We start from the raw sequence: 18,540 nt of genomic DNA on the forward strand, positions 1-18,540 counted from the left end.
GCAGGCAGAGGTAGGTGGAACTCTGTGAGTTCAACATCAACCAGGTATACACATTAAGTTCCAGGAGATCCAGAACTACATAGTGAATCCCTGTCTCAAAAAGTTTAAAAAAAAAAAAAAGACACATGAAAAGATGGGTTATGAAGAAAGCAGAGTAGTGGGGTGTGGTGTGTAAACCCTGATCATGCTCATATGGAAAATGTGGAGAGGAGTATACAAAATGACATGGCAATATGATTAGGGTAGTGGATAAACTAGAATAAATTAGACTTCCCTTCTAGAAAAATCTAATTCTGTAACATCCATTCCTGTACTTGTATGGATATAAATCTTATAGTGAAAGAATATTTTTACAGATTTTTAGATGAGAACCAGATTCTGATCATAAACATTGTTTCCTAGTCCAGCATGGACGTAGAAGCAGGAGGCTGGGGGTTTCAGACCAGCCTGGACTACATAGTGAGACACTGTCTCAAAGTAAAACACAGAGCTGTACCTTCTTATCTTTGAAAAGAAATACTCACTGTTCTACCTCTTTCCTCTTATGCAACTGCATTGTTCCCAGCCTCTAACTCATGCCTACCCATCTGTGAACTTACAGAAGTGTGGATGAAAAACAAGTGCTCTCAAGAACTCCAGGACATACCCTGGTGACATCACTGAGTGTGGATAGACTGGCACTTCTGGGTAGAATACATTCGGTCAGAATCATCATTGAAACCATGGGAGTCCCTCCAGATAGTCCCCATATGACACCAAGCAGCAAAAGCTTTGCCGGGAAACCATCAAAGCCAGCAGCAGCAACAGCAGCAGCAAAGAAGCGGTATATCTAACTAAGAAAGCTAAATGGCTTCTGGGGAAAGTTTGCCTGATAATAGGAAGGGTGTAACTCTATGATTTGTTTTCATGTACATTTTCAATCAATAAAAGTGATTTGAAGATACCAAGAATAAAGAAAGCCGGGGTGGAAGCCATTCTTACACCCTGACAGTTAGAGCAAAAGAGACGGGCACCTAAGATGGTTGTCTGTAGCATAGCACCTCAGGGGCTGGGTAGATAATTATCTTGAAAGTGCTGTGGGTGCTGTCAGAGACAAGCTCTGTCCCACTAGCAGATAATGAGAACTTTGAAGAACAGATGTGAGCACTAAGTGACCTCTGAGGCCATATGATTCTGAAAATGAGAACTTCAAAGCTAGAGAGGCAGAAAATGCATCTCCTTTTTGTTTGGTTTTAGATTTTCTTTTTTCATTTTTATGTATATGAGTGTTTTGCCTGTATATGTACTATATGTGTTCGTGGTGCCCAAGGAGGTCTGAAGAGGGCCTTGGATTCCCTGGCACTGGACTCGTGTGTAAATGGAGTTCTTAATTGGTCTAGATAATAAAAACCCAGAGTTAGATATAGAGGGAAACGCTGAGAGATCAGAGAGGAGAGGAGCAAGCCTCACCACACCTTACTTCCTTAGCATCTCAGCAGACAAGAGAGCAGGTTCCTATTTCTCCTTGCTTATATCCTGTTCCTGCCCAACTATCTCACTTCCTGTCTGTCTGTACAGACCTCCAGACCTCTATGGTTAGCTAGTGGCAAGCTCCATTCTCTGACCTCCAGATAGGCTTTATTTGTATAAGCAAGATATCACCACACTTGTGAATGCTGGGAAACTAACTTGGATCCTATGCAAAGGCAACAAGTTCTAACTGCTGAGCCATCTCTCTAGCACTTATTTTATTTGTTTTTAATCAATTTTTTTTCTTCCAGCACTTTCTTTGTGGAGTATCACTTTCCTGTGGGCTTTTCCAAAAGTGGACTGGGAAAGGCAGCTTTGATCACTGAAGTTGTGCGACTTGCCTCCAGTAAAGTCACAGATGGAGGTAAAAAGCGAGCTGGTTTTCTGCTGATCTCTGCCTCTGACCAGAGTGCTATAATTAGGAGTGTGTGGCACCATCCATGGCCTGGTTTTTGTGTTTTAAAATGGTCTCACTACGTAGACTAGGCTGACCTCAAACTTCAAGTCATCCTGCCTTGACTTCCCAAGTGTTGGGATTCCAGGAAGTTACCACATGCCTAGCTGTAGATGCTATTGTTTATAGTAATGTCTTAGGGTTACTATTGCTGTGATGAGATACAGTGACCAAAAGGAGTTGGGGAGGAAAGAGTTTATTTGGGTTACACTTCCACAGCTTAGTCCATCATCAAAGTAAGTGAGGACAGAGACTTAAGTAGGGCAGGAAACTGGAGGCAGGAGCTGAAACAGAGGTGGTGAAGGGATGCTACTTACTGGCTTGCTCCCCATGGCTTGCTTAGCCTGCTTTCTTATAGAACTCAGGACCACCTGCCCAGGAGTGAACCCACCTACAATGGGCTGGGCCCTCCCCAACATTGGCTAGTTAAGAAAATGACCTACAGGCTTACCTACAGCCCTATCTTACTGAGTCATTTTCTCAGTTGAGGGTCCCTCCTCTCCAGTCACTATAACTTGTATTAACTTGACATAAAACTAGCCAGCACACGTGTAAAGTTTTTTGGCTTTGTGTAGTTTTTTTTATCTAATATAGTTGATTTTATCCATTTTTTTCTCTTGTCACTTGTACTTTTGATACTCTTTTATTTTCTTTTATGTTGTAAATATTTAAATACCAAAAAATAGGTTCCTGTAACCTAATATTACATTGATTTTTTTTTTAATGACATTTTTGTTTTGAAATTTAATTTTGTCTGTAAAGGTCGATGTGAGGAGCAGCAGCAGGTGTAGAAGTCTAGTGCAAACTTTCAGGAACCAACTCTCTCCTGATGTGGGCTCCAGGCATGGAACTCAAGTTATCAGGCTTGGTAACACTTACTCTCCCAACAGCTGCTTTTCTAATACAGTCTGCTTTGAAAACGGAATCCTCATTTTGATCATACCAAACACTAATTGTGTGATCTTAGCAAATCATTGTCTTTCCGGCCTCTTTTAATAATAATATAGATTAGAGTATTTATTTCATGATCTCTTTCAATTCTAAAAATCTTTCTCTAAGACATGGTTAGCAACTTATACAGATTTCTTCCATTGTCTCATTGACTCACTTAGTGGAAAAGGATTAAGAAACAGAATTGTATGATTGATACAGTAATTATGAGGAAATGTGCCTAGGTAGGAAGGAGCAATCTTAATACCAGATTGCAATAGAATTCAGTTTGTTCTTTAAGAGCTACTACTGTAGCCAGAGTCTTTCTATTTGTCCCCTTAGTTGACATTCCTGGTGCCCAAAAGAGGTACACATGTTACAATCCTTTTCCTGGGTACAGCAGTGTGGATAAAGACCCATATACTGTTTAAGAGTAATGAGAAGGTGAGAGTCAAGAATTAAGATTGCCAGACATGAACAGAGAAGAGAAGGTCAAAAGTGGTAATTAGAATGAATGAATATTTAGTGCCAGATTCTCTGCATAACCAGGCTGTTGATGAGGCTTCTGCAGACCTCTGAAGATGCTCAGAAGTGAATAACCAGGAAGGATATCTTAGAGGTGACAAATGGAACTGAAGTGAGCGCATCTCCTTTGATTTGATTCTCAGATCTCTATTTCTCAGATGAAGCTTCATATCAAAGAAGACAAACTATATACAACTATCACTTCATCCTGTTTCCAGCAGAAATCCCTATTTATTCCGAGGCCTCTACTCTAACTGACACGTCTAAGTAGTTGATGAGTAGTTGATACTCAGCTTAAATGACAGCCTGAATGTCTTGTCCACTATCTAGAAATTTTGCTTACTTTTATTACTGGAATTTTTAATTTTGTTCTTCTATGAATTCATTTCTTCCTCTTCTTCCTTCTAGTTAATCTCCTTTTTTCTGTTGAGCCACTTGCCTATCTGGTTTTCAAAAACAGTAATGTTTGCTAGGTCACCTTTAATCCCAGCACTTGGGTGATAGAGTCAGGCAGATTCCTGTGAGTTCCAAGCCAGCCAGGGCTACATAGTGAGACCTGATCTCAAAATAAATAAATAAACATTTTAAAAATCACAATGTCTTGGCCACAGTGAAATGTATGAGTAAGTCTCCTTTGATATCTTGGTTCCTGTTTGATGACCATTTCTCATAGCACATCTGAACGTTATAATCCCGCCTATCTCCTGCTACTGTACCCTTCGTGTCTCTTCTTACAGCCTTTGATTTTATGAAGTCACACTGACTGAATTCCTGAAAGACCTGAAAAGGGCAGGTGGAGGCAAAGCATGGATTAATGATAGCTGTGGCTGGATTGTATGACATGTGCCTGTTTCTGTTCTCCTTCACAGTGGTGAAATTCCAGCAGCGATTTGTGTGTCCAGTAGAGTTTGGTGGCCCAATGATAGAGCACTGGTGGAATTCTAACCTCACCTTCCAAATTTATGCAAAGAAAACTCCACAGAAAAAGGTAAGTCATTTGAGCCTACTATTCCTACCACCATTCACACTAAGCGTTTTCTAAGATTTCTGGGCTCAAGTAGCACAGATATTACTATGTTAAATACTATCTGCCAACAATAACCCTGTGAATCAAGTTCCTTACCGCCTTCATTTCCTAGAAGAAGAAACTGAGACTTAGGTTCAGTGACTTGTCTAAGATTGCCATTCTAACAAAAGCAGGGCCAGAGCATCATGCAAGTTCTTGAAGGTCTGATCTGGTTTTTGGTTTTTGGTTTTTATTTTTGAGACAGGGTCTCATTTATGTAGCCCAGGCTGGTCTTGAACTTGTGGTCCTCCATCTTAGCCTTCTAAGTGCTAGGATTGTGGGAGTGTGCCAACCACAGCTGACAGAGCCCATGTCCATGACCTCCTGGCTGTCCCTACACATGTAGGCCAGTGTCAGTGTAGGTGTTTTATGTGGGCCTTAACTTGAAGTCCTCTTCCTGTTTATGGGCAGAATGCCTACAGTACCCAGCACACACGCAAAATAATAAAATTGTGGGTAGCAATTGATGAGATAGTTCCAGTTTATTAAGGTCACTGGCAGTGACTCCTCAGGGAGGAGTGACATGGGTGGGTGGCACTTTCATTGCTCCTTCAATGAAAGGGCAACCCAGAAGATGTGACTCCATCTCTGGTGCGAATAGGATGAATGCAACTTTTCTTTGCTGTGGTGCCCCCCCACCCCAGAATATAAACAATCCAACTGCTTGGAAAAATAGCAAAATAGGAAAAAGAAGGAGTAAAAGTCACAGAATTGTTCAGTAGTGAGAAAACGTCAAGACAACCTCAGTTAACATTTTAATATATTTACATTGCATTTCCCTAAACCTAGTTAATGGCTTTTTTCTAATTATCAAAGTGATTAATCTTCTTAATACAGTGTTGTGGTGAGCTTCCAGCTATAAAATTACTTCATTACTACTTCACAACTGTAATTTTGCTACTGCTGTGAATTGTAACTATCTGATATACATTGTAAATCTGTTATGTAAATATCTGATATGTGATCCCCGTGGGTCTTGACCCACAGGTTAAGAAACACTGCATTAGACATTTAATTGTTTCTAGTTATTAGCTATTTTTAACATGTGCAGTTTGTACATAGCTTTTATATGTTGTTATTTCTCTAGTGTAAATTCCAGAAATTGAATTGCTGCAGCAAAAAATACAAAGCTGCTCATAATAACTGCCAACTTTCCTGTATGAAGATATGTTGGCAGTTTATATTCCAGCTTGCTCATAAGCCAACCTCTTGTTCCTTTGTAGCCTTGATAGTATCAGGCATATCAAGTGTGATTTCTTAGTCTTAAAACATTAGTTATGGAATCTTACTGAAGTGAACAGTATGTGAGAAGTAAGTTTTAATGGAGAAAGATGACTTCTGTGACTTATGAAACCCTCTGTAATCTGTATTTTCTAGGGGAGATAATAAAACGCACAAAGTAAAGTAAAAGCTGGCAAGCTGTATTGGTCACATCATAGTGGAACTTTGTACTTCATCAAGCACTAGTCTCACAAAGCCATCATAGGCTATCACTTCAGTTAAAGTCCCCCGTGGCTCCTCCTTAAGCTTTTTCTTTCCTTATCCTGTCAGCCAGAAGTCATTGGATCTGCATCTCTCCCTTTGCGTGCTGTCATTCAGTCAGAGTTGCTGTCTTTTAGTGGCGAGCTTCCGGTGCAGCAGGAAAATGGTTCATCTTCACTTGGCCCCCTGAAGGTATGTGTGTATGCATCCAGAAAGTCACAAGTGTTTCCTGAGCATGACCTATTGCCTAGCACTGAGAATATAGCTGTGAAGGGGAAAAGCAAGGTCTCTGCAGTTGGGAGGCTTCTGTTGAAGAGCAACAGAATGCCGTGAAGGCAATAAATACGTACAATAGTGCCTGGGAGGAAGCAGGGGGTGGGCAGACAAGCCCTCTCTAACAAGCTGTGTCTGAAGTGGTAGTTGAAAAAGAAAAGTAAAAAGCCCTAAGGATTGGTATATAACAGGATAGCAAGCAAGAGTTAAAATGGTAGAAAGTAGAGTTGTACACCTGGTAAGTGAAGTTCAGAACCTTTAGGTCAAGGCAGTATTTAAATTTTGGCCTGTCAGCCAAGGAAAAGGCACCAACGCATTGGAGTGACATCTTATTTTCATTTTAAAGTATTTCTCTGCGGACGGTACATTACAGGGAGAGATGGTGAAATGAAAACGCATTAATTCTGAACAGATACTGGATAATGGCAAGGAACAAAGAAAGCAGCAGTGCGTGCCTGCTGGAGTGAGTTCTGCGGTGTCTTAGAGCAAGGGCCCTTTCCTGGCCGGCCGGTGTGAGCAGCCTCAGGGTGCCTTGGTAGCAGGATTGGAATATATGGATCCAGTACAGCCTTGTTTGTTCTCTCATTAAGGTTTCTGGTTTGATTTTTGAGACAGAATCTCTCTATATAGTCCACGATGGCCTGGAACTCACTATGTAGTACAAGCTTCCTTTCAAATCTGTAGTCCTCTGCCTCTTGGCCTCCTGAACACCGGCCACCATGCCCAACTCTAGTTGTTCAGTTTTTGAAATTTCCATACTCATGTCCTAAAACATTCTTATTACTCCTAATTGGCCAAAGGGTTAAAGTACAAGGCTTCTTGACTTCAAAGTTAAAGTCTTAGAAAGGTAACAAGTTGGATTGATGAGATGAAATTTGTTTCTGTCCTTACCCTACACCAATGATTCTCAACTTGTAGGTTGTGACCCCCTTGGGGGTTGAACAACCTTTTCACAGGGGTTGCATGTCAGATATCCTGCATATCAGATAGTTACATTGCAATTCATAGCAGCAAAATTGCAATTATGAAGTAGCAGTGGAAATAATTTTAGGGTTGGGGTCACCACATGAGGGACTGTATTAAAGTGAAGGTTGAGGCCACTGTTGTACGTGGTAGGAACTGAGAAGTACTAAACAAGGTTGAGACTTGACAGAGAAAAAGAGCTTGGCTATGGAACACTAGGATTTCAGAGAAAAGCAGTATGCACTCTATCCTTGGTAATTCACTCTTCCAGTAACTAGTAACCACTTCTGCTCTTTAGATTCTTTTCTTACTCTCTTCTGCTTGCTTGGTTTTGGTTTGGTTTTTGTTTGTTTGTTTGTTTGTTTGTTTTGAGGCAGGGTCTGGCTCCTCCTTTATCTCCTCACTTTCTCTTCTCCCTCCATATCGGCATAAATATGTAGTATAAATGTACACACATGAATATTTTCTCAACTTTTTGAGATTAAGTTACATCAAGCCTGTTCCTGTTAAGTCCCTTCACATGGATTCCATGTTTCCTGGAAACATTGTATCACACATAGTACTTGAGTTTTAAAAATGAACGTAACATGAGTGATATGTCCCATCTACAACCTATACTAATCTCACCAGTCGTGTCAGTACTTTTCCCTTTATAGCACCCCCCCATGGAGACTTTTCATTTCCTTCCAATTCCCTTTCAATTAAAATGGTTCCTTAAGCCCTTCTTATTTCAGTGTTTTAGTAATTTTTAAGGTAAGCCAGTTATTTATTCTATAGGCTATTCCTCTACTGGTTTACCTAAATTAGTTTTTTTATTTTGTTTTATTTTTTGAAACAGGGCTTCATTATGTAGTCTCAAATTCTTGATCCTCCTTTCCAGCCTCCCCAAGTCCAGGAATGACATGTGTGCTCTAGCTAACTTAGCTCAGTCATGTTATTAAGATAATTAGTAGTTTCTCTTTTGTTCTTGTTTTTGAGATAGGGTCTCACTGTGTATTCCTGGCTGTCCTGGAACTCACTATGTAGAACCGGCTGACCTCAAACTCAAAGAGATCTGTCTGTCTCTGCCTCCCAAGTGTTAGGGTTTAAAACCGTGCCACACAACACCTGGCTTAAAATGGTGATTTCTAACTTCATGTTCCTTGTGCTTTTTTTTTTTTTCCCCTCCAGTGCTGGAACTTGGAGCTTTGTGCCCATTATGTACCTCCTCTAACACAGAGCTACATCCAGCTCTCTCAGCATTTATTGTTTGACATTATTCTGCGTGATGATAAAGAGGAGTTACTGTCCCTTTCCAGGCTGATTTTCTGTTAGTGTGAACAGACAGATTCTTACATTAGTCAATTGGTTATATAATCTGTTGTTGTTACTAATTCTGACTTGGCCAGTGGGAGCTTCTTCGGCTGGAGTCTGTGTCAGTTATACATGTCTCCATCCTTTTCTTAGCATTTCCTTATTTTCTGGTACAGGATGATTTTCCAGGTTATCATATACTGATAAGTAATCTGCTCCAGTTAGTCTGGCAAGTTGACATATATGTATGTATGTATGTATGTATGTATGTATGTCTGTCTGTTAGTAATTTTTTATTTATGTAATTTTTTATTTGAATTTGAAACAAGCTTGTTTTACATGTCAATCCCAGTTCCCGCACACACACCCCATCCTCCTCTGTTCCCCCTACCAAATGCCCTTTCTGCTCCCCAGGGAGGGTGAGGCCTTCCATGGGGAGTCTGTCTGTTAGTATTTGAGGATGGGTGAATACATTCTTAAGTTTGCTGTCAGCTCCAAGATTCTGATTCCAGTTCTGTGAGGCATTCTTATTGATGCTTCTCCTTTTGTGTTTTCTAGGTCACCATGGAGCTTGTTTTAGGCAACAAGGATTTCACTGGTATCAGTGCTAAGTTAAGTAGCAGCACCCAACATACTCCACTTTCTGCCGCTCCGAGTCCAGATATGATATCACCAGAAACACTCCAGGACACAACCTGTACCAAAAATCCACAGAACTCAAACCAAATTCATGAGGAAACTGCAAAGAAAACACAGAATTTAGTGCTCTCCAACCCAAAGTCAGCACACCCCGTAGCCTCAAATTCAAGCTTCATGACAATGCCACATCACAATTTAGTACATCTAACAAATGGGTCAAGCAAAGAAAACACTTTACTATTACATGTACTGTTGATGGTGCCAGATGGGAAAGGTTTTGTTTCTGGGGAGTCAGAGAAGCCACCACCATGCAACGTTTATTTAAAGTGCAAGCTCTTCAGCACAGAGGAAGTCACCACATCTGCCATCTCATGGGGCACATCACAGCCTGTGTTTAATTTCTCCCAGGTAACTTTGTGTATTTCCTATCCATTTGTGGTTATGGGGGCTGGAGGCAAATGTCTCCTATCTCATGATTCTGTCTTAAGTATAGAGTCTTCATACTGAAAGAGACTCTGGTAGCTTCCTGGTGTGCTGTGCGGTGGGAGGGGTTGATACTGTCCAAAGTTTTGATCTCTACTTGTTTCTGTCTCTGTCTGTTTACCATTGTTCTGTTTGCCCAAGATCTAACCTCTATTTCCTTCAAAACTATCAGTTAAACTACCCACCTTTCTCTTATCTCTAAAGTTTTTGGTTTTTTAGTTACATATTTTCTCTCATTTATTCTCTATTTTAATAATCCATCTCTTGATTCCTCTGTAGAATTTTGTGCTGATGCTTTTTTTTTTTTTTTTTTTTTTTTTTCTTTCTGGACACTGATGATTGAGCCTAAGGCCTTGCATGTGTTAAGCAAGCACTATATCACTGAGCTACATCCACAGCAAGCCACTCTGGTTTTCTTCCTGACTCAGAAGCTAATCACTTTCAGTCTCCAGGCCAAGAGAAAACCTAACTCATCTTCCTTGGGAAGGGTTGGGTTTGCCCTCCATTAGGAAAAGGGTGGAGGCAGCAGAATATTCTCCTTCTTCTCTAGCGTTTAACTGTTAGGCCCCCACTTGCCGAATCTAATTCTGATCTCCCTCTTCTTTTTGGCGACATGTGTTCCCACAGCTTCAGCTTCATTCTGTGAAGATAACTTCCAATTCTTTACTTCTGTGTGAGTCCACATCTCCCTCCAGACTTGAGCACCTGGGTGTCTCTAAAGCATCTTTACACTAGCATTTTCTAGTCTGTGCCATTTGTTCTTTCACCTACACATCCTTATTGAGCAGCATAGTACTGTGAATGCACATAGGAGGCTTTCAGTAAACACTTGTTGAATAAAAGTATAAATTGATGGCCTCTTGCCACTTCTATTAATTTGATGGAGCTGCTCTTAGCTGTAGATCCCTAGTTCAACTACCAGCTAGCTTATTCTAGAATAATTTTAAATGAAAATCCAGAAGATCAGCTGCCTTTGCTATTTGCTATGATATATATTAATCAGAGGAGTTTGTATTGTTGTTTGTTTTTTGCATTCTGTTTATTAAATGTTGTCTAAGCACTGGATTGGCAACCCTTTGATAAAGGGTTCAAAACTCTTTCTCCAGGCTGGAGAAATGGCTCTTGCTATGAATATGCAGTGCTCTTACAGAGCACCTGAGTTTGTTTCCCAGCACCCTCATTAGGCAGTTCACAATGACCTATAACTCCCAAGCCTCCAGCCTCCGTGCAGATAACCACACATAAACAATATATACATATACTTCACTGAAAATAATTTTTTAAAAACTTTAAGCACACATACCTTCCAGCAGGGTTTAAAGGGGTGGATCACTTTACCTTAGAAAAGATTGGGTAAGTTTGATAGGCATATTTGATATGCCTGACAATCTTCTCTGTAAAACCTGTCATCAGAGAGAACCCATACTGGTTTGTAGCTGTCTTTTTATGTGTGTTAGTCTCTTATACCACGTTGTGTGTCTATGAGGATACAGACTGAATGTTAATATTTTCAGCATAGTACTGTGCATGCACATTAGTAGGCTTTCAGTAAACACTATTTGAATAAAAGTATAAATTTAGTGGTAGAAATTTTTTTTTCCTGATTATTCTCCTAGGTGATTCCTGTCTCTCTGTCTTCCAAATACCTGGAAAGACTTAAGAACAATGTGATGATAATTGAAACTTGGAACAAGGTGCGGAGCCCAGGACAGGACAAGCTGCTCGGGCTGGTGAAACTCCCCCTCCATCAGTTTTACATGTCATTCAAGTAAATGGGACCTTTTGGAGTATTCTTTATTCTTCATTTTTAACTCTATGTAGACTGAAGATGAATTCGTTGGATGTGCAAGACTTCCTTTTCTGTTTGATTCAAAGTACAGATTTTTAATTGCTTAAGCACCAAGCATGACCTGCTACAAATTTTACAACACTTGTGTGTGCATTATCTCACTAGAGCTTCACTATAACCTCATGAGAAATTATCGTGGTCCTTATTTTACAAGTGAGGAAAGCTGTCCTGTGACTTTTTAGGAATTCAGTATCTCTGGATTCTTTTTCCTCGCCCCTAAAATAAGGGTGATGCTAGGTCCACTGTCTCTCGCTTGTGGAGCAATCATGAGGATCTAGTGAGAAAAATGCATGGGTTTGCCTTGTAGAAATAGGTAAGTACTTATGATGGTAGGTAACATTGGCCATAACCAGGCTAAGGAGTGCTTCCCTTCTTATCCCATTAGATGCCATCCTTTGTTGATCAAGTACAAAACAGTAGTAGCTACCAATTACTGAGAATTTACTTTATACCAAGTACCATGGTTGACATTATACGTGAGCTATCTCAGTTTAGTCCTAACAACTCTGTTATAGATGTTTCAGGACCTATATTTTACAAATAAGGAACTGGGCTGTGAAAAGTTAAATTGGTGATTTAAGCCATACAACAAGTAAGTGACAGCACCAAGAGCCAGTGTGGTAAAAGAAAATTATTTGGATTTAGAGTCAAATAGTTCAGGACTAGAGGTGTAACTCAGTGGTAGAACAGTGCAAAGATAAATAAGGGGCTTTGGAGGTAGTGAGATAGCTTGGCCGGTACAGTTCTATTCCCAGCACCGATGCATGCATCTGTAAACCCACCACTGTGTGGATGGAAGCAGGGGGGTCCCCAGGAGCTTCCTGGCTAGCCAGTCTTGCCAAAATGATACCTCAGATTAAGTAAGAGACATCTCAAAAAATATCGAAGGCAATCAAGGAAAAAAAACGACATCAACCTCCAGGTTCCATGTACACATACATATACATACATGCATGGGCTGCCAAATTAGTTAAAAGTAAAAAATAACCAATCCGTGAATCCCAGCTCAATTGCCAGCTTTATAGCCTTAACTAAGTTACTTAACCTTTTGAATAAGAATTTTTTTAAAGGAAAGGGAAGTGGGGAGACCAGTTTCCAGGGACAGGGGAAACAGGAGCAGTGGGAGAGATGAAAGAGACTGAGAGAGAGAGAGAGAGAGAGAAGGGGAGGGAGACAGGGGAGAGAAAGAGTTAAATAATATTTTATCACTTGTTAATAATTTGTAATACCAACTTTTTCAGTGTAAATGGGTTAAAAACACTATGAAAATAATTAATGCTTCTATGTAGTTAATGCTTAGTAGATAGTAGATATCATTGGTACTATTATCCAGATCTTTTCTTCCTATTTTTTTTTTTTTTCTGGTTTGTTTTTGTTTTTTGTTTTTCAAGACAGGGTTTTTCTATGGTTTGGGAAGCTGTCCTGGAACTAGCTCTTGTAGGCCAAGCTGGCCTCAAACTCAGAGATCCACCTGCCTCTGCCTCCTGAGTACCAGAATTAAAGGTGTGCACCACAACCGCCTGGCCAGATCTTACCTTTCAGACTATGACATCTATTCCTTTCCTAGTTGGCCACATTAGCTATATAAAATCATTTCAACAAGCTCATTCTGTAATACTGTTCCATTGCAGACACTGGACTTGGTGCTACCATGGTACAGAGATAAACTGGACTCCTTCCCAGCCCTGTACTTACTGCAGACTGAATTTACTTTCCTTGTCATTTTAGTTTGGTTACTAACAGAATCATATTTTTTTAAAGCCACTAATTTATTTTTCTAGTTATCAATCCATTTCTAACAAACTGAGAAAATGAGCTAAGTAAGCAACTCTGACATGACTAATAGTTGTTGTTATTTTCTCATTGACAATGTCTTATTCCCTAGAGATCCCAAGATTTCTCGCCTGCTGCTTGATGCCAGGTACCCAGTTGTTGCTGTTGACAGCTATATGCCTGTGATTGATGTATTCTCAGGCCACCAAAATGGGAGTCTTCGAGTTTTTTTAGCCATGGGTTCTTCAGATCAGATAATGATGCTTCAAAGATTAAAGAATGAAGAAGGAACACTCCCTCCCTTCAGCCCTAGGCCAGCCCATTTCCTGGACCAGCCACCTATAGCATCTGTTGCTATGGTAATGACCCAACATTATGGTTCACAGAAAACTATCTCATTTTCTCTTACACATTTTAACGAAACAATTACCCAGTGAATGGCACTTCAGTACTTGTTTTAATTTATGTCAAGGAAGTTATGTGTGTGCGCGCATTATTTAAGTGCATGTGTTCACACATGCATACAGCAGCTAGTACTTAAAAGCAGGTGTCATTCTTCAGGAGCCTTCTACCTTTCAGTCGTGTGTGTCTGGTATATATGTATTTTAAGTATGTGCACATGTGTGTGCAGGTAGAGGCTAGAGGTTAGCACTGGCTTTTGTTCTCTATTGCTCTCTACATTTTTAAATAATTTTTTAAATTTTATTTTTAATAATTTTTAATACTTTTTCATCATATATACACATATATATACACACACACACGTGTGTGTGTGTGTGTGTGTGTGTGTGTGTGTGTGTGTATGGGTGTTTCACTTGCATATACATCTATTCACCATGTTTGTACCTGGTGCCAGATGTACAAGGGCATCAGACTTGAACTGGAGTTACAGACGTTGTGAGCTGTTGTGTGGGTGCTGGGAATCAAACCCTGGCCTTCTGGAAGAGCATCCAGTGTTCTCAACTATGGAGCCATTGTTTCAGCCCTCTGTACCTTGTCCTTTAAGACAGCCTTTCTCAGTGAGACCTGGAACTCACCAATTATGCTAGACTGACTAGCCCGTGAACCCAGGGATCCACCTGTCTCTGCCTCTTGAGCACTTGAATTGCAGCCACAGGCTACCACACTAAGCTTTCTCCTCTGCCCTAAAGTACTTGTTTTAAATCAAAAGAGTCAATGGTATTCTTCTCTTATATTTTAAATGGTCTTTATAGCCCTCTTAGCTCATTGAATTTATAAACAAAATCTAGGATTAGAGCCATAGTTCATGATAAAGAACTAACCTAGTCTTCTGAGCATGTAGCTCAGTTGGTAGCGTGCTTACCTACCATTCATGAACCCTTGTGTTTTATCATTGGGACTGCACAAAACCAAATGTGGCAGCACACATCCATCATCCCCACTTGGAAAGTAGAGGCTGGAGACTCAAATACTCAAAGCTATCCTTGGCTATGTAGTAAGTTCAAGGCCAACCTGGGCTACATGAAAGAATGTCTCAAAATATATACACACACACACACACACACACACACACACACACACACAAACTGAAGACTTTTGGAGCTGGAGAGATTGCTCAGTGGTTAAGAGCAGTAGCTGCTCTTGCAGAAGTCCCAAGTTCAGTTCCAAGCATGTACATGAGACAGCTCATAATTCTCATAACTTCATTTCTAGGGGACCCAACACCCTGCCCACATGTGGTACACACACACACACGTACATATATACATATTTAGATACATACATATAAAATATAAACAAATCTTTAATAACTGACCAAGTACGTAAAAGACTGGTTTTGATTTCAGTACCACAAGAAAAGAAGAAATCTGTTTGGACAACCAGGTACTAATCTTCCAAAGTACATGAGAGATAGAGACCCAAGCACAAAACCAAAATCTTACCCTATGTGTTGATGAAGTCTGTGTGATAAGTTAACAATGACATGCCTTGTTTTTCACTAGTAATTAATACATTGTTGTACAATTGAGAAAGTATATTGGCCTATATTTCTTTGTTTCATAATAGCTGCATACAGAAATTTTAACTTTTTTTTTTTAATAGGTGGTAAAACAGAGTCAAAGTCACTGTATTAATTGCCTGGAGTCATAACTTGCTAATTGAAAATTTAAAAGCACAGATAAAGAATAACCCTATAATATTTTTACATCTTTTTAGGTGGTGTATAGTCCTTAGCATGCAGTATAGACTCAGAGATCTATTAAATTCATACAGAAAGTTAGAACATGATTCTTAGGGTACATCCATGGAGGAAATCCTTGGGAGATTTGCCTGTATGGTTAGATATTTATACATGTAACCCTTTCCCTCTTACACACCTTTCATCCAGTTCACCATCTGCAGGACCAATTGTTAAGATGCTCTAGTGCCATATGGCCAAATTTAACAGCTGCTGTGACTCTTAAGAGGGCTCCACTCTGCCATTTTTTTCCCCTCTTCCAAGGATCAAATTACAAGCTTTCTGTTTCTCAAAGGGAACTTTTTGAACCAGTTTTGCTTACATATGTTTTTGGATTTCAAAACAAATACTTAATGCAGTCTTCTCTAGATTTTTTGGATTTGTAGTTAGGGTGTTATTTAAAACCTATTCCCACTCTTAGCTGTACCCTGAATTCGTCCTTTGAACTTTTCTGTTAACTGGTTGCTAGTGTCTGCTGAGGCTGTGTAAGATAGAGCTAAAGAACACTGGCTACAAGGTCAGGGAGCTTGTGAGCCTGGGCTATAGTTCACAGTCATATATTTTAGACAGCTACTACAAGGCAAGTGTGGATACAGTACCTGGCTCATGGTAAACACTCAATAAGCAGACAAGTAGTAGTTATGAAATAATACCCTTAGCAACCATGTGTTCACTGTCTCCCCAAGTCTCAGCATTATCCCCAACTTACTTAGAAGTAATGATTATACTTGCTTGCTTCAAATATGTATTATTTTTCCTATTAAGGAAATAATGTCCTATTCTGTGTTCTGAGAGCTTTTATCAACAACAGATGTTGAATTTTGCATTTGTTGAGACTGAGACCATCTTCCTGTGTTCCACTCATGCACTGAATCATATTTATGACTTCCTAACACTGACACAGTCTGAAGGTCTAGGGTAAATCTTGCTTGTTCTGGTTACACTAAGCAGTTGAGAGACTTATACATAGATATTTGTTAGGTTTCTTCATAGACAAGCAAGGGTATTCTAAACAGGTTCACCTTTAAAGCTCATCAGTATCTGCTTCATTTCATAGCCAGAAAACCCAGGAAACCGATTGATGGAGCACCACTTTGAGTTCCATGTGGTGATGGTCAAAGGACTCATGCCCCTTCAGGCAACAGTCTGGGGAGAAGCAGATTGTTACATCCAGTACTACTTTCCGTTCCAAGACTCCCAACCCAGCGTGCTCCAAGGACCTGACTTCCTTGAAAATGGTAGGCTGGAACCACATCTTCTCACTCCTTCTTGGTTCTTTTTTTGGACACACTGAGGAACTGTTTTTCCCGAGTAGATTTTGTCTTGTTAGTTGTTCCCAATCTTACCTAGGGATAAGATAGTTATGTGGACATGTAACATAAAAGATGGCCTAAATTGTCATTTTGCTTTTTAACTACTTTTTTTGAAAAGGTTCATAGTAGTCATATATGTTCTCATGTACATTAATAACATGGAGTAACACATTCATACACTGAACTTTTTCTTGGTGTACTTGGCGTGTGTGTTGAGTTAGAGAATATGCCAGGGTTTCCTTAATCTCTGGTTTTGAAAGGTTTCTCAAGCAAAGTATCTTTCAGATGTCTTCTGACCATTGCTTCAGCACTTCCAATGTAGAAACAAGCAACAAAATATGGATTCATGTAATCTTTTTATTTTGATATGGTTCAGATTTAAAGAACATTTATAAAAATAGTACAAAGAATTTCTATGTACCTCTTGCCTAAATCTACCAGTTATTTACATAGTAGTCCATATTTACATGTGTGTTTGTGTGTGTGTGTGTGTGTGTGTGTGTGTGTGTGTGTGTGTGTGTGTGTTACTGATATTTTGAGGCAATCGTGCTTTGTAAAGTCACTGTGACTACAAATGTCCACATAACTAACTTCTGTAGATCATAATCCTAGACCCTACAAACTACTTTTCTAGGTAGATTCTGTTCTGTTCTATAAAGGAGAAAACAAGTGTCAGAAGCGTTAAGTGACTTGCCTGGAGCCACCTCAGTAACAAGTGCCAAATTTAGAATTCCAACCCTGATCAAGCATGGTGGTACATACCTGTTAATCCCAACACTTGGGAGGTTAAGTCAGGAGGATTGAGAGTTCAAGCCTGGCCTGGAATACCTTAGGAGACCCCCATCTCAAGAAAACAAACAAACAAACCTAGACTCAGACCCAGAGTTTCTTTGACTGTACTGCCCTACCCTTTCCATCTCTAACTTCTGGTCATCTCTTACGAACTAACACAAGAAGGCAGGGTTTTGCCTTGTTTGATCTCATCTGATAGGAAGCAATTTTCGTCATTCTGCATGTCTGGCTAGCAGGTTCAATATTACTTTAGAGTTCAAAGAAGGGGCTTATATACAGAATGTATTACAAACTCTTAAAAACATTTTTTTTTATACTAGGACCAGGGATATAGCTCAGTTGGTAGAGGGCCTGTCTAGCATGCACAGAGCCCTGGGTTTGATCCTCAGCACCAAATAAGTCAGACATGGTGATGCTCATCTATAATCGAGCATTTGGGAGGTGGAAACAGGGGAATCAGAAGATCAAGGTCATCCTTAACTGCATAACAAGTTTGAGGATAGCCACCTTAGCCCCTACCTCAAAAAAATAAACTAAAATAAAAGTGAATAATGGCCTACTCCTTGAGAAACTGAGACAGGAGGATGACGTTCATAGCCAGTCTGGGCAACTTGGTGTGAGACTGTCTCAAAAACAATCTGGTGTTATAGCTCAGAAGTTGAACCAGACCTAGTATATTTAAAGTCCTGAATTTAACTCCTTATACCACAAAAGAAAGACCAAAAATTGACTAAGAGCTAAATAGAAATGTCTCCAGAGATATAAAATAACTAGTAAGCACTTAGTTAGTCTATTTTGGTGCTATAACAAAATGTCTGAGGCTGGGACTATCAGAAAATAAACGAGAACATTTTAGCTCTGTTTTGGAGGTGACATGTCCTCCATTATCTTGGCCTCTACTGAGGACTCCCTTGCCTGTGTCAGAATGATGGATCAGCCAAATCAGAAGGCCAGAAGGGCCAAGCCCATGGGGTGACATTACTTAGTACCAACTTA

At 39.9% G+C, this 18,540-nt stretch overlaps 1 protein-coding gene across 1 annotated transcript in view; it reads left to right on the forward strand.

Moving 5' to 3' along the window:
• Positions 1-18,540, forward strand: part of C2cd3 (C2 domain containing 3 centriole elongation regulator) — a 94,109-nt gene that overhangs the window by 29,637 nt on the left and 45,932 nt on the right. The window contains exons 10-17 of the mRNA XM_051192350.1: positions 602-823; positions 1,761-1,873; positions 4,288-4,406; positions 6,036-6,158; positions 9,054-9,542; positions 11,234-11,385; positions 13,352-13,598; positions 16,497-16,677. Coding sequence (XP_051048307.1) covers positions 602-823; positions 1,761-1,873; positions 4,288-4,406; positions 6,036-6,158; positions 9,054-9,542; positions 11,234-11,385; positions 13,352-13,598; positions 16,497-16,677 — 1,646 coding nt within the window. The remainder of the gene's footprint in view (positions 1-601; positions 824-1,760; positions 1,874-4,287; positions 4,407-6,035; positions 6,159-9,053; positions 9,543-11,233; positions 11,386-13,351; positions 13,599-16,496; positions 16,678-18,540) is intronic.

Source organism: Phodopus roborovskii, unplaced genomic scaffold (assembly GCF_943737965.1).
Source record: "Phodopus roborovskii unplaced genomic scaffold, PHOROB, whole genome shotgun sequence".
In the NCBI taxonomy this organism is placed as follows: Eukaryota; Metazoa; Chordata; class Mammalia; order Rodentia; family Cricetidae; genus Phodopus; species Phodopus roborovskii.